This window comes from Colletotrichum destructivum, chromosome 1 (assembly GCF_034447905.1).
Source record: "Colletotrichum destructivum chromosome 1, complete sequence".
NCBI classification, from domain to species: domain Eukaryota; kingdom Fungi; phylum Ascomycota; class Sordariomycetes; order Glomerellales; family Glomerellaceae; genus Colletotrichum; species Colletotrichum destructivum.
In genome coordinates, this window is record NC_085896.1 from 1,633,842 (window position 1) to 1,649,569 (window position 15,728).

At 57.6% G+C, this 15,728-nt stretch overlaps 5 protein-coding genes across 5 annotated transcripts; 4 read left to right on the forward strand and 1 right to left on the reverse strand.

Moving 5' to 3' along the window:
* The first annotated feature begins 321 nt into the window (after positions 1–321).
* On the forward strand, positions 322–6,393 carry CDEST_00509 (uncharacterized protein). Its single transcript, XM_062916668.1, has 6 exons — positions 322–3,084; positions 3,138–3,417; positions 3,474–3,690; positions 3,744–4,046; positions 4,101–4,586; positions 4,654–6,393. The coding sequence occupies exons 1-6, from the start codon at positions 2,862–2,864 to the stop codon at positions 5,899–5,901; spliced, it is 2,757 nt and encodes a 918-aa protein (XP_062772719.1). The 5' UTR covers positions 322–2,861; the 3' UTR covers positions 5,902–6,393.
* Positions 6,394–6,489: 96 nt separating this feature from the next.
* Positions 6,490–10,191, forward strand: CDEST_00510 (Putative zn(2)Cys(6) fungal-type DNA-binding domain-containing protein). The gene is made up of 6 exons (XM_062916669.1): positions 6,490–6,881; positions 7,263–7,369; positions 7,475–7,807; positions 7,895–8,329; positions 8,398–8,654; positions 8,734–10,191. The coding sequence occupies exons 1-6, from the start codon at positions 6,768–6,770 to the stop codon at positions 9,537–9,539; spliced, it is 2,052 nt and encodes a 683-aa protein (XP_062772720.1). The 5' UTR covers positions 6,490–6,767; the 3' UTR covers positions 9,540–10,191.
* On the reverse strand, positions 9,312–11,256 carry CDEST_00511 (Putative phosphatidylethanolamine-binding protein). The gene is made up of 3 exons (XM_062916670.1): positions 10,793–11,256; positions 10,556–10,722; positions 9,312–10,491 (listed from the first exon to the last, which is right to left on the reverse strand). The coding sequence occupies exons 1-3, from the start codon at positions 11,188–11,190 to the stop codon at positions 10,343–10,345; spliced, it is 714 nt and encodes a 237-aa protein (XP_062772721.1). The 5' UTR covers positions 11,191–11,256; the 3' UTR covers positions 9,312–10,342.
* Positions 11,257–11,476: 220 nt separating this feature from the next.
* CDEST_00512 (uncharacterized protein) lies at positions 11,477–13,898 on the forward strand. The gene has a single exon (XM_062916671.1). The coding sequence runs from the start codon at positions 11,772–11,774 to the stop codon at positions 12,957–12,959; it is 1,188 nt and encodes a 395-aa protein (XP_062772722.1). The 5' UTR covers positions 11,477–11,771; the 3' UTR covers positions 12,960–13,898.
* Positions 13,899–14,251: 353 nt separating this feature from the next.
* On the forward strand, positions 14,252–15,677 carry CDEST_00513 (uncharacterized protein; the record flags this gene model as incomplete). Its single annotated transcript, XM_062916672.1, has 2 exons — positions 14,252–14,640; positions 14,696–15,677. The coding sequence occupies 2 exons, from the start codon at positions 14,252–14,254 to the stop codon at positions 15,675–15,677; spliced, it is 1,371 nt and encodes a 456-aa protein (XP_062772723.1).
* Positions 15,678–15,728: the final 51 nt, after the last annotated feature.

Consider the following 15,728-nt stretch of genomic DNA (forward strand, 5'->3'; position numbering starts at 1 on the left):
TACCTATCACTTCTCGGTTAAGCATACACGATCGCCCCTTCCACGGTTGCGCAGACACGGGATAAGCAAGCACCCACGAACGCTGTTTACCTCCCCCATACCAAAGTTCGGATATATACTACTATTCGCATTGAATCCGTATGCTTCTCCCGGAATAATCCAAGTCAATCAGTTGCAAGTGATTCAGGCAACTGGCTCGGTCCGTCGCGATCGTGTTTCTCCAGAACATTGCCCAGCAGCCCGCCAATCCCTAAGCACGCACAACCTTGGTGGAGTACGTGAGGACTTACTTGTACCTGAGGCAGGCAATGAATGTACTCCCCTTTCCGACCGCACCCCGAGTGATGCCTCTACAGTTTTGCTTTCCGCATCCTTATCTACCTTACCTAGCAAGCTCAAGGCGCATTGTTAATTCGAGACTAACAGTAGTTGCAGCTGCATTCACAGAAAACCCTCGTCACCGGATCACTCAACGCTCCTCTCTATGCCGCGCATGGCGACCCAAAGTCACGTAATGGATGCCCTTAGAGACTCGAACCTTGACTCGAGCCGTTGGTCAAGAGACGTAGCCTGAGTGGTGCGTGACAAGTATTGAACCTGTGTGTGACTTGTCTCCTCTCTCCCTCCCCCCATTCAAATCATAGTTTGCTCTGACGTTTCTCCCGACTCACACCCGTCAGCCGCTTGACTCCACCCGACCAGCATCCGCTGCTGGCGCCTGGTCATGCTTCCCCAGTCTAACCCGCACCGGCTCGTCTCTGGTCCTCAAAGCTAGTCCATTGGAATGGGCTGCCCTGAATCGCAACGGCCGACGATCCCCGTTGCCATGTCTGTCTGTTCCCCCGTACTGTACTGGATAGCTTTGGTCCCAAGCTTCTCGCTGGAGGCTGGCTGGACGAAGGATGCCCAGAACCCAGGACGCGAGGACGCTCAGACGACCAGTCTGAGGTGAACACCGGCAGCCGTGGTGAAACCAACTAACAGAGGCCACACCAGCCCCTCTTATTCAATTCAGAGCCGTGATCGTCCCTGAGGTCGTCCTCCAGACTCGCGTTGTCTGCCAAACAAGCCTCTTGCGGGCGTCGCAGGTCCCTCAGTGCCCGTACTGCCCATTCTCGAGAGAAGGGCAGAGCCCTCGGCTTGTCTGCTGACCACGAGGGTGGAATATCACAAAGGCCCGGACCGTTGTCGATCCCGATCAGCCAACCCTTGCGCCAATCGCCGCAATAATTCCCGGGTCAGTTCGGCTTGTCAAGCGTAACGTAGCTAGCTCCGGTTTTCGTCAAGTCAATCGCACAAGATTTACCGAATCTGGATTCTCGCGAGGTCACAAAAAGCCAGACCTCGACACAATCAACAGCCTTGGCGCCGGTCCCAACGACGACGTTGCGCTAGATTGGAATACCTGCCGCAGCTGTCAGGCTGCGTCGGCTGCGCGCCTGCTTTCTGATTGTTTCACCCGCAACTCGCGCTCCTCCTTGATTTCGTTCAACAACACTGCTTTTGGCCTCGTTCTAAGGAGAGCCATTGTTGGTGGTTGCAGTGACTTCAATGGCTTTGCTGACGTGGTCGCCGGATCTTCCGCTATCCTTGGAGGAACAAGTCTCAGACCGTCGGACGTGACGAATGAGAGCGCAACAAGCGTTCTTTTTGGTCATCACACCAAGGAGCGAGAACAGCTTGGCTGGCCGCTGGGGACACTCGCCGGGGCCACGTCCACGCCGGCTGCTATGACTTTGACAGCACAGTTAGGATGGCAGTCTGCGAGTACCCCGATTTAAGGGCCGAGAGCGCAGCAGATGTAGCAACTATGTCCGGTCCAACGGTATCGGTTCCTGAGGGTGCAGCGGAGAATTATTAGGCTTTCGCCAATGCAAACTCAAAGATTCGTCATCAACAAGGCATGCGTTTCTTAGCCTGTCCACATCCACCTGACACGCTAGCTCTGGCCCGTCGCGGCAGATCCATCACCAGAGCGAGCAGCGAGGCGTCAGTCGTCGTCGATCAGTGAAGATCCGCCTTCGTGCCCTGAGGTGTCTGTGGGCAGGCGTACCTGGACAAGATTGCCGGCCAAGAGGCACGGAAACGGCGCTGAACGAGGCATCTTAGTCAGCCGAAACGGGGCCGATCAGGCCCGGTGACGCATCCCGGGGTGCTCGCCGTGTCTCGGCCAAGCCAGGTGGTCTCACTGCTGATGGAGCCGAGTGCGGGCCCACAAATTGCCGACTGAAGAGCGGAAGAATAACGGACGGAATACAGTAACGGACCCGAAGATCTTGATCAAAGAGCCCCTCCCTTCAAGCGCCGCGGCGGAAATACATAGGCGCTGCGCTTGGCGTACATGCGTGACCTCTGGTTCATGTGTTGCACAGAAGCATGCATTCGTAGAGATGTTTTGATGACCGCGGCGACTGTCACGACTCAAGACTCGAATTCATTGGGTGAGTCATCATGACCTCGTCATAGATGGTTAGAAGAGCCAATCAGATCAAAGCGCTAGATCCATCTCGGACGTCGGACAGCAAAATCCATCCGCGTCAACCTATGCGCTTGCTTTGCCAATGGGTGCGTATCTGCCACGGCACACTGTTCCTGAGAGTGCCGTAAAGAGTAACTAACAGAGAGAGATACGTTTGCCGCTGCTTCCCATCGGCCTTTACCCTGTGTTTTGTTTGTATGTGCTTTGTTGGAATCAGTACCGTGGTTAGTTGCATCACGCTGCAGCCTCCCGAGTCTCCCGCCCCTGCCAGCCGAGTCCGGCTGTGAATATCGGCTTCGGCCCTGAGGCCCACTTGCGGCTTTCCTTCCCTCCCTCTCACTCCCCCCCGCCGAAGACGCGGAAGGCAATTTCGCCGTTCATCATGGATACCGACGATGGCGTACAATCGGAGCTTCCGGGCTCTGCCGCTAATGGCTCCGAGCCGCTGGCATGCGTAACCTGCCGGTCCCGAAAGCTAAAGTGTGACCGAGTGAAGCCGACATGTAGTCGGTGCTTGAAAGTTAAGGGGGAATGTGTGTATCCTGAATCGAGAAGAAAACCCGCCTTCAAGAGGAAGAATGTCAAGGAGCTTGAGGAGAGGCTGGGTAAGAACAGTTTGCCCATCTGGATCGGTCCCACGCTTACCAAGACTTTGTAGCACAGGTGGAAGATCTTCTCAAGGAAGCCGGCAAGACCAATGGGGCGGTGTCGTATGAGGGTGACCTGGATAGCCGAGTCAATGTCGGCATGGACGATTTCCACGTCGATCTCGAGACGCTCATGGCAATGCAGAACGGGGCGTTTGACGACAAAACAAATTTCTTGTCTGGAGTACCTGGGGATGGATCTCAGGTGCCCGGCTTTGCCGAATCGTCAGGGGAGCTCATGGGGCTTGGGCTCTCGGAAGCCCTGCCCCCTTTTGAGATGATGGAAGAGCTGTACGTCCCATCTGATGCCCGCCCGCCTCACAACCCATGTCATCTAACTTGACCAGCAACAAGAGCTTCTTCGAACGCCAGCAGCATTTCATCCCCATCATACACCCTGGCCGATACCTGCAGTCCTTCTACTCGGCGCCTCACAAGCGCCCTCCCATGTGTTTGCAATATGCCGTCTGGGCCATGGCATCTAACGGACATGAAAAATACTCCCAGTACCACGACATCTTTTACAAGCGAGCTCGGCAATACGCGGATGCTGATGAGATGAAGGTGAGTATCTGTCGATAGCCCCGGAAAGGGGCAGTGATACTAATCAGCGCTAGGGGTTCGGCGAGCACTTCCTGACGGTGCAACACGCCCAAGCGTGGGCGCTCATTGCGACAGACGAAGCAAGGTCCTTGTTCTTCACGCGAGCCGCCATGAGCTCGGCCAAGTGTGTCCGTCTTGTGGAAATGATGGGCCTGCACCGCGTCGACGGCGATGGCCAGGAGATGGCGCCCACCCTGGCGCCGCCTACCTCGTGGGTCGACCTCGAAGAGCGAAGGCGAGCCTTTTGGGGCGCCTACTGCATCGACTGCCACGCAAGTATCGCCACCGGATGGCCGACGCTGATCGACCCCAATGAGGTATGTCTCTGGCTCCCTCTACACCCCACTGAGAACGATGCTGAACGTGGGTAGATCTCGACGCACCTTCCCTCATCCGAGGAAGCCTTCAACTCGGCCCGCGAGGAGACGACGTCCACCCTGCCAGAGGCATTCAAAGGCGCCTCGTATTCGACGTTTGCGGGAGCCGTCGTCATCTGTTACATCTTCAACAAGCTCCTGAAGCACGTTCACTGGGAAAGGCCGACCGACAGGCCCTCGGACGTCGAGTACGGCGAGTTCTGGAACCGGCACAGAGATATCGACAACATGCTCTCGAGCGCCTTCATGTTTCTCCCAGAACGCTTCCGGTTGCCTCAGAGCATGCGCGATCCCACGGCCGTCCACACGAACCTCAACCTCCACGCCTCGGTCATTTGCCTGCACCATGCGGCGATTGACAGAGTCGAGCAATACAAGCTACCGGATAACCTAAAAATGGCGTCACAACTCAGGCTGCGGACGGCGGCAGAGGAGGTGGTGAATATCGTGAAGTTGACGAGTCACATGAACTCGGGCTACGTAAGTGCACAGCCCTCCTTCCAGCGTGGGAAGCAATGCATTGTAACGTCTCTGACACGGTCTACAGAAGAGCCCCATGGTCGCCTTATCGTTGTACTCGGCTGCGTCGGTGTACGTGTACATGGCCAAGTGCAACCCCGAAGCCGGCATATCGAGGATGGACCTGCAGAGCCTCAAGTTCATCATCAGCGCCATGGAGGCGATCGGACGGAAGCACATCATCACGCAGGCCTTCCTTCAGCAAATCTTCATGGACGTTGAGCGAAACGGCCTATCGGACATCATCGACCTTCCCAGCCTGACCAGCTACAAAAACCTGTTTGGCTGGACGTGTTCCAATATCCCACTCCTCGCAAGAAGCTCCATATCAAAGCATACCGAGATCCAGTCACCCCTGCCTGGCCGGCTGCCGCTCGGCAACCCCAAGGGCACAGCCTACGAACACTCCCTCACGACGGAATCTGGATGCAACTCCTTGGTACCAAACTCGGCCAACATGCACAGCGCAGCCGAGAGCGCCGGTGTCGCCGGCCTTCGACTCGGCAAGTTTGACAGAGTCATCGCACCGACCTCGCCAGCGAGCGAAGCCCGCGACAACGGCCCGAACAAGAGAAGACGGACATCGCTGACAGCCAGCCTGGAGGAAGCCACTCACGCCAAGGCCGGGGTGTTCAGCGGGACCTTCCCCTCCAACGCAAACATGCGGGCCGCGCCGCCCCCCTCGAGCAACGGAATCGACGGTGTGGGTGGTTTCGGGATGGGCCTATTGCGCGCGACGGGCATGATGAAGTCGGCGCCGAGTCCACAGATCAGCCTGCCGCATCGGAGCTCCCCGGCATCGGTGGCGTCGCCCTCGTCGGCTTTCAACAAGAGCACGCCCTCACAATCAACGGGAAGCAATAGCAACAGTAACAGCAATAGCAGCGGCAGCAGCAGTAGCAACGCAACGCCCGGTATCGGACACAGCGACGCGTGGCCGGAGGACCGGAGCACGCGGAGCAGCCACAACGGCGGCGGCAACGCTAACGAGATTATTGACATTACGAGCATCCAGAACGCCATGATGGGAGGTGCGGGAATGGGGGCGACGACGTCGTCGTCTTCTTCGTCGACGTGGGATTCGAGGGGGCTGCAGTACGCGCCGAGCGCGGACCCGACTTCGTTTATGAATCTGAACTTCGATTCGATCCCGCCGGGCATGGGCATCGACCCGTGGACGATGCTGGCGAACATGGACGAGATGACGTGGATCGATGCTGGGGAGGTGGCGGCCGTCGCCGCAGATGCGAATGAGACTGGAGGAGGCACGGCATAGAGAAAAGACGGGGGTCTGGGATGTCCCAATATGCATCGCGAATTGGATGGCGCTGGGGGGGGAGGTACCGAGGCTATGGATAGAGACACGCCAGCGGTCTCTGTTCAACCTGGGGCATTGCGGAACCAGGGAGGGGGTCATCTTGTGTTCCTCTACATTCATGAACGGAGGGGATGCTCTAATATTATATCCAGGAAATGGAACGCGCGCAAACGAGATGTCCAAGCCGGGACACGGGTGCATATCCAACGGCCGCGAGAGGTTACTTGGGTGCAGTGGGCGGCCGTGATGGAGGCCTGACTATGGTCACTAACCACAATAATGGCGCTCGAGGTAAAAGGTTAAGACGAATCCCACTCAGATGAAAAACTCAACCGTACAAAATTTCTGTAGACACGACAAGAAATGTCACTTGAAATCTCGAAAAGTTCGTCGGTTGTAGCCTTCGTGATGGTCCTGGTTTTGGGTAGGTAAGGTTGTCATGGGATAAACGCACGGACAGTCGTTTGGGTACCTAAGGTGCCCTGCCTGCCTATGAATCTGCAAACAGACGCTCCCTCCCCTTTCCTCCTCCTTCCCCTTCCGGATCCTCAAGTCAGGATCAACAAACTTACCCAAGGATGTGCACGTGATCTTTTGGACCCTCGGATCCACAAACGACCAGCCCATCGCCGAAACCGCGCCGAGTTCTCCTCCACCTCTGCCATCAACAACCCATCGCAACGACGGCACAGTCACCGACCAGTCGACCTCGGGGTGCGGATCTTCCACAACGAGTAATTGACTTTGAGAACCACGCGGCAGAGAGAGTTTCCCTTCACACGGCGCCCGCCCGCACGCACCCCCCCCTCCTCTCTCCCTCCAAGATGGACCCGCCGCCCAAGAGCCCCGCGTCGGCACAGAGGGATGCCTCACCGAGCCCCCCGGTGCCGAACCGGATCCGGCGCAACACAGCCTGTACGAGCTGTCGCGACTCCAAGGTTGGTTCTTCGTCCGTCTCCTCCGTCTCCTTGAGGCTGTATTATTGTACCTCGAGCAGTTTATCGCTTGGCCACTGGATGCTTCTTATACATGCGCTGTCCCGTGCCCGTCCAACGACCGAAGCCCCTCTCCCTTCGGCTTCCGTTCCAATTGGCCGTCTGCAGTCTCACCAGGGGAAGGTGGCTCAGACTCAGGTCTCACCAGGGTGAGAAGCACAAGACGCAATGTCAGCCAAGGGACGCCCGACTGCAGGATTTCTTTTTAACATTCTGCTATTTTCTTTCCTTTCCTCTGTTTGCTTCTGACTTCATCCCGACATGTCGTATCGGACGAGGGCCAAACATGCTAATGAGGCGGGCCTTCTGGACCGACTGCAATAGGTGAAATGTAATGCCAGCTTGACGCCCAACAAGCCTTGTCAGCGTTGCTCCAAGCTCGGGATACAATGTGTCGTTGACAAATCCCACAAGCGTATGACCAGAAGAAGGTTGCCTACCCCTTTTTCCCCTCCATGACATAGCCCCTTTCCCCATTTGCATAATTCGTCCAGGTGAAGAAGCCCCCGGTCTGATACGTTGGTGGACGACGATAGCAAATTAGAACAGCTCGAGAAGGAGGTCCAGACCATCAAGAATGCCGTCAACCCGAGCCCAGTCTCTGTCGCCGCTGCCCTCCCGTTCCCGAGCCCGAACACGGCGTACCCGGCCGTTGGCGTCTTCTCGGACCACGGCCGCCCGCCCCCGTCCGCGTCGCGCGTGAGCTTGCCGGCCCTGTCTCCCGTCCCGCGGCCCCAGCCCGAGCAGGTCCCGACCCCGACGCTGACGTCGCATACAACCCCGACGGCGCCCGCGAGACAGCCCGCACAACCGCGCGCGCTGGGGTCCAAGGTTTTGTCAGGCGAGGACATTGATTTCTACTTTGATCAGTGCGTTTCATCCTCCTCTCCCTCCCCTTGCAACCACCGAAGCATGCGCGTCTTTCTGACTTGAGACTCTACTTACGATGTGTCCAGCTACTTTGAGCACTTCCACCCCTACTTCCCCATCGTCCGCTTCCAGGATCCGGACAGGCTGTACAGACAGAGCCCAGTCCTCTTCTGGACTATCATCGCCGTGTCATCGCGCCGGTACACGCGGGACGCGGGCCTCTTCCCCTTCCTCGTCGAGAACCTGCCCCGCGAGGTCTGGGCTGCCGTGTCGGCGCCGCCCATCAACATGTCAACCATCAACGCGCTGCTGGTGCTGTGCGCGTGGCCGCTGCCGACGATCCGCTTCCTCAACGACCCGAGCTCGTCCTACGTCGCCATCGCGCAGAACGCCGCCCTAGGCCTGGGCTTGCACACTGGCCGCAATCACCCCGAGTTCTGCATCGGGATGCATCGGCAGACGGACATCACGGACGAGGAGGCGTGCTTCGCGTGGATGGGGTACAACATCCAGGCACAGAGGTAAGTGAGCCCCTTTCCCAAAGCCGGTTTGTGTGAACATGGGAAATCGGCTGACGTGGCGTCTGCAGGGTCGCGTCGAGCAACGGGTTCCCGCCGCCGGCTGGGTTCTTCAATGAAGCCGTCAACAGGGCCGCCGGCGGGAGGTCGCTCCCCGATGCCTTGGGGTATTTTGGCCTCTTGTACGAGATGCAAAAGTTCTCCAACCGGGTGAGCCGGACCGTCTCCGCTGTTACGGAAGAAGGCGAGGGCGTGCCCGACACCGTGATCCAGCTGCTAGAGGACGAGATGAACAAGCTGAGACAGCTGCAGTCTCGACACAACTCGGGTTCGTTGCTTCTCGTATCCGACCTCCTCCCCACTCTGTTCGTCCCCCCTGACTAATCCCGTGAACCCCTCCGCGACAGACCTCGACCTCTTCACCATCCTTGCGGTCCAGTTCGAGCTGCAGTCGTACCACTTCGTCCCCCTCGCGTCCGTCGACAAGTCGACCTTCCGGCATAACGTCAACCGCGCCTATAGCACGGCGCAGGCCCTGATCAACCTGAGCCTGCGCCTCGAGGCGTCGCGCCGCTTCCTCTCGCACGCGCCTCACCACGTCTTCCGCACCATCCTCGACGCCGCTGCCGTCGTCTTCGACGTGCTGTTCTCGGGCCACGCCACCGACGTCGAGCTGGCCAACGCCGAGGTGTCGATCCGGAACTCTCAGGAGGCCCTACGCCGGTGCTCCGTGCAGGAGGGTGACTTCCCCATGCGCGCACTGCGCATGTCGGAGAGCTACTGGAGCCTGCGGCACATGATGCCCGCGCTCGAGGCGCCCATCTCGCAGTACCCGCACCGCACCGGCGCCGTTATCGCGTTCGGGACGCTAAGGAGGTGGAAGAAGGAGCTGGATCAGGCGAGGGTCGAATACGGCGGCGGCGGCAGCAGTGGTGGCGGCGGTGGTGGCCAGGGGACGACGGCGGGTATAGGGGGCGTGGGAGCGGGAGCGGTGGCGGGAGGGACGCCGGCTGCGTCGATGCGTGAGTGCAGGGCGCGCGGGTCCGGTGTAAACGTTGCTGACCTTGTGGTAGCGGCGGCGGGGGCCGCGGATGCGGGCAGTGCGGTGCCGACGAGCGATCTGTTGCAGGACATCGACTGGTCGATGCTGATGGACGACTTCGACTGGACGGCTGGCGGCGGAGGGGAGCCGAATTTCCTTGGGCTTTCGTAGGGGAGGGGGGGTGTTCAGTAAGTAGAAGATGGAGCGAAGTCCTTCTTTTGGTTCATGGGCAGAGCCGGCGCATTCTCTGGCGTTTTCACATCGAGCTTTCCTTCCCTTTGCCTCTTTTTGGATGGAGGAGGTCGAGAAGGATGGGAGAAGGGGGAGGGGACTCTAGTAGATGTTTGCCTTCGTGTTCTCGCACGAACAGATTGAGTAGGTAACATATAATGGCAATACTTTAATACGCCAATTGGAAGCAATGCTTTCAAGGGTCATTCAAACCTACCAGAGCCCTCCTTTTCTCAAGCAACTGCGCACTAAATCACTCAGTCCCTGATAAGGTGTACAGTATGCTTCCCCTGAACAGAAGTGAAACCCTAGGAAGCATGTCCCGATGCCTCACCTTCAATTTCACGTCAAACCCAGCCCTTTTTTTGAAACATATACAGTCCTACTCTCGAGTGAACAGCCTTTTTTCTTCTCCAGGGCGCCGTAATTAAAAACGTTCCCCAGCCTGTAAGGATTGCCGCAGCCGATTCACAATTGCCCCCCTGGAACCCAATGTAGAGGTCTGCCAGAAACAGACAGGCTCGCTGGAAGCCTGGCTCCTCCCTTGCTTAGTAGTTTCAAAGCTTAGATTTCCCGACGAGCGCGCCTCTTTCAAGCGGATGTTTCTGCAGGAGGTCCAAGGACCATAGTGGTCGTTGGGCTGAGCCAGCCCCCTTCCCTCACGAATTAGGATGAGTTGTTCTTGGTGGCTTCTTGACGACATCTTCAGGCCGGTAGACTTGCCTGGAAGAGACTGTCTGGTCTCAAGTCCACTTTCTTTCGCAGGTCCCGATCCACACGCCCCAGCCAAGCACCTTGCCCTTGACGGCTTCGGCAGCCTGCTCCCTCGTGGCGCGGGACTCCAGCATCTTCCTGTCCAGGGGCTCGCTCAGCGCCACGACCTGGAAGAGATCTGCGAGAAAGGATAATTGGTCAACCACTGGTTCCGAATGTCGATCACCAGATCTGAGACTCACATCTGTGGGTGCCGTGGTTCAGCAGCGGCCGCGGCGGGGTGTAAACGCCTTCCCGCCTCCCCTTGCCCCAGTAGAAGCCCCCCCTCAGGAGGGACCGGCTCTCATCCTCGATCTCGAAGTCCCTGGGGTTAACTTGTTTTGTCTCCGGGGCGATTCCGCCATAGACGCTATCGCAAACAGGGAGTAACATAAGCTCTACCCCTCACACGCCGGAAGAAACACATGTGAGAGACTCACCCGTGGCAGATTGGCGTCGGCAAGGGTGCGTCCGGGTCCTCGACAACGATGAGCCACTCCTTCACCCTCGATGCTATATCCAACGGCGCCGTCCACGAGAGTGCGGGAATCCGGCCGCCTCCCTCGGTGATGTACTCCGGGCCCAGGGTTGCGGGGGACGGGCCGCAGTCCGGGGACGTGACGGTGATGATCTGGTCGGCGTGGGAGGCGAAGGCAGGGGATTTGTGGAAACACTTGGCTTCATGGCCGCGGGAGCTATGCAGGAGCCAGCTGAGGCTCACTTCGACGTATCGGTTCATGTTCTCTATGATCGGTTTCGTGTTCAGCGCGATGGCGATATGTGCAGTGATGGGGAGTTGGAGGATGGGACGAGATGAGAAATACTGGCTTGTGAGCATTATGTATTGGGGAACCCTCTTGTCGACTTCTGTTTAAACTGTTTTTCTGTAACGAGAAACGCGAACTTTGTATGTTCATGCTCGTCTCCAGTCGTGTTGAAGTGATCAGACGGGGCTTACAAGTCGAGGGGACGGGCTCGGTGCCGATTCGGCCGTAATTCATCAGCCAGAGTTGGTCGTTTGGACGCTGCCTATTGCTCTGCAGAATCTTTTCTCGGGTTTTAAAAGAACTGGTTGACCACATTATTCTAGTTTCTCTGCCTCTTCCCGATCTACGTCTTGGTGACATGAAGTGAAGCGCCGGTTACAAGTCGCCTTCAAGGATCGTGATGCGAATGCTCTTGCGTCGACGATACTTGGCGGGTTCGCGGCTACAGGGCTGTGGTACCTGACACCCCTGTAAACACCAGTTGTGGCTCCTGTCACAGCCGGACCACCCCCTACCTATGTATCGGCACCCACCTAGGTAGGCGCCGGAGAATTGCCATCTGTTTGCCCATTTCAATAACAGCTGCATTCCCGTCGTCGCGTCTCCTCTCATTCGGCCATCAGCTCTTTCGGCTTCCCCTACCTGCGGAACGATGACGCTGCAAACCTACCGCGGCACCCTGAGGCGCATCTGGGGACCGAGACATCCTATCGGGTTGTCGAGTCTCTCGCGAGGGTATTCGTCACGCTCATTTCCCGCCCTCTTCGTGCGCGGCGGCACCTCCAACGGTCTCGTCATCCACAGACGCGACCTCCCTCCAGAGACGGAATGGCACAAGGTTCTGCCCGCCGCCATGGGATCTCCAGATCCGTACGGCCGTCAGTTGAACGGCATCGGTTCGGGCATCTCGTCAACGTCAAAGATCGTTGTGCTGTCTCCCCCGTCGCGACCCGGCGTCGACGTGGATTACACCTTTGTTCAGGTCGGCATCAAGGATGGCAGCCTCGACACGGCCGGAAACTGTGGTAACATGTCGTCTGCCGTCGGGCCGATGGCCTTGGACGAGGGTCTTGTTACGGATCCGCACATCGAACAAGTCGACGGCCAGAAGTTTGCTGCCGTGCGCATCTTCAACACGAACACATCCAAAGTCATCTTGTCACGCTTCAAAGTCGGCGGGAGCCCGCCAAAGTACGCACCGGACGGCGATTACGCCATGGACGGCGTGCCCGGCACCAACTCGCCCATCACGCTCAGCTTCCTGGACCCGGCTGGCGCCAAGACGGGCAGGGCACTTCCCACTGGCAATGCCTGCGACTGGCTGCTCCTCCCAGATGCGAGCACTGTTCAGGCGTCGCTTGTTGACGTCAGCAACCCCGGCGTTTTTGTACGCGCCCGTGACATGGGTATCTCGTCGCCCGAGGACCTGACCCCAGAAGCTGTCGAGGCGGACGCTGCTCTGAAGGCGAAGCTGGACGGAATCCGACGCGCGGGTGCTTCTCTGATGGGGCTGAACCCCGATGTGGAGAGTGTCCCCAAGATCGTCCTGCTCTTCGAAGACACCCGTTCACCCGACGTCGACATCCGCTGCCTTGCCTTGTCCATGGGCCAGGCGCACAAAGCCGTTCCGCTAACGCTTGCGCTGTGTCTCGGCGCCGCCAGCCAGCTACCAGACACCATTCCGGCCCAACTGCTCGGTAACCGTTCCAAAAAGACCATCATCATCGGGCATCCGAGTGGCAGGGTGGACATCGGGACCACTTTCGAGGGCGGCAAAATTAAGTCGGCAGATCTACACCGCACGGCACGAGTGCTGATGAGGGGTGACGTGCATTACTAGCGTTCTGAGGAGATGGCTTGCCTCCCATCACTCCCGCTTCTGGCCTGAGTCCGCGATGGCGCCGTAACGGCATGAACTCAGGCACACACGACCAGATCCTTCCGCTCAACCTCCAATCTGAATGAATGAAAGAAAAACAGGCCCATCATCAGCGGATGGCTGCGCAGTTGCCGTCCCAGAAGGCGCATGTCAGGCCGAAACACCTTACGCCTTGATTTGTGCTACCCATCCGACAGCCATGTCGCGATCCAGCGGTTAAGGTAATCATGTCCAAGGACAGACGGGATCAAACTCTGGTGACGCACTGAGCCTTTACATCACGCGGCAATACGAAAAAGGCTCATCTTGCGTCCAGAGTCCGGCACATGAACCAAATATACACCGAAGACGGATGTCAATCGGCTTGTTACTGTACGGCACCTCTCTATTCCTTGTCTCTGGCTAGCCTTCAAACACTGCGTACCTCCTCTTGAAACTTTTATGGGGATCGATGCTGGCCAGACTTTCACCAAGGGTGACCTTGTCCAGGGCTAGGGACATCGAGCAGGCAGCAGCATTTCGACTCTCTGTCGACCAACCACCCCCCATTATAACCAGCCGCGTGGCTCGACTGCCAAACCCGACCTCCCCAGATGGCACATGCATCCCGCAGACGTAACGTTCTTTTCTCTTATTGGGACCTACACAGCCAGGCCGAATGAGATAACTTTGCCAGCCTGGGTCTAGTCGTGCTCGCTCTCTATCACAGTCTGCAAGATGGACCTGGCTCATCCGCACATATGTAATTGTTGTTGAAGCGAACAGAAAGCCTTCCATGTGTGTAGTTCATACCTTATGTCATAAAGAGACTTGCTACCCATCTCGTGGGAAGAGTGCTGGAGTTAGCGAGTGCTCGTATCGGCAATTGACCACTGTACCCTGCATTACGACTCGCTCTACATTGTAAGATGGATCATTTCAACGCGACTATCCAGGACGGCAACTTCATTTCAACACGGAGAGGGCTACAGGTCTTTAAGACAAAACACCTAGGCACACGGTTCATCAATACTTCGGCGGCATCAGAAAACCGTTCAAGCCACCAAGAGGAGTTCAGCTCCGTGGATCAGCACAAAAAGCAGGAGCCTCGATTCAAGTTCTTCGACCTGCCCATTGAATCCCAAAACACTAGCCCCAATGAGTCTTGTTCCCAGACACGAACCCCGGTATTAGGACCGAGCTCCGGGGGCGAAACCCTTACCGACAATGACAAGCGTCTCATCAACATTTTTCTCAAGTACATGCCAGCAAAGATGTACCCTTACGAGCAGATACTCCAGTACAATCCCGTCCGAAGAGCACATTTTCTAGAGAGTATCAAAATCAGCACAGCCCGGCTCAACTATGTTCTCATGAGCGCGAGCGGCATCGAGACTTTCACGTCTGGCGAGCTGACCTCCCCAGGGCTTGTGTTCTGGCTTTCGCATGTCTGCAGCGTCGTCAACGACCATCTCTCGGATCGTAAAATGGGCTGGGAGCTCGACGAAGGGATCCTCGAGTGCGTGGCAACGATGGCCATATTTGGATACAGCGGGGGAAGGGCAGATCATTGGAATGTTCACATGAACGGTCACAAGCAGTTGACCGAGCTCCACGGGGGTATGCAACGGAGCTGGGGCTATCTCTTGAACAGCATTCGAAGGCAAGTTAGCAACACTGGCCAAATGCTACCAGACAGACTAACATCATTAACGTAGAGCCGACGTTAGAGGGGCTGCCGCATTGGGTCTTACGCCGCATCTTGACTATCACAGATTCTTCGAAGCACCAAGCAAGATGTTATCTTTGCGTTTGCGAACAGAGATCTCCCGGGATATGTCGGGGATTCTTTACTGTTGCGGTGTTCAAACAAACGTCGTAAACGCCATGACTTCAATGTCGCTTTTCGCCGGCGTCCTCCGTGCGGCTTCTTCCAGCCCCACTCGCGAGATGTTGTTTGATCCCGAAGCCTTCATTGAGGAGTGGCTTTGGTGCGAGTATCAGCTCGTCAAATATCCTGGCCCGCTGCGTTCCGACTGCTCGAGCGCCTGCCGGAGACTTCCCGATAAGTTGTACATAGCTGCCGATCTCGGCAGCTCCGAAGCAGTCGCCGAAGTGATGGTAGAGACTCTACGCGCGCAGCCTGTGCCGCCGCTCGTGGGCAATCTCCTCGAGTCCGCACTGCGTGCCGCGGCCATTATGTACATCGAGGTGCTGGTGCCGGACGAGCCTGGCAGCCCCCTCGCACACGCGATTCTGTTGAACCTTCTGTCCGCTTTGGTTCAAACCATCGTCCAATGCCTCCAGGAGCGACAGTCCAAGACGCGAAATGAAAAGCCGCGGGGAAACAGCTGCGACGACGACGACGACGACGACGACTGCCTCCCATCGACAGCGACGTCAAAGCCGGTGCTGATATGGATCTGCATCGTCGGATTCGTCGTCTCGAAACTCTACGAGACGGACCTCGCCGCGCGGGGCATACTGTTCGACCGGGCCTGCTACGGGCAGTGCCTCGCTATGATTGTGGGGCTGGAGCCTGAGGACGTCGACCGGCTCCGGGACGAAGACCTCGCGCTCTGCAGAGTCCTCGACGCGAGGGGGCTACGGATCCAACCGTGCGATGAGAGAGTTATCCTGAAAGGCCTGCTGAACGAGCATTTATACGGCGTCCCGGCGCGTGACTTGACGTCCGTGTGAAGAGGTATGCGGGGTCGAATCTTTCAGCACGTCGGTATTGGGGGCTCGGAC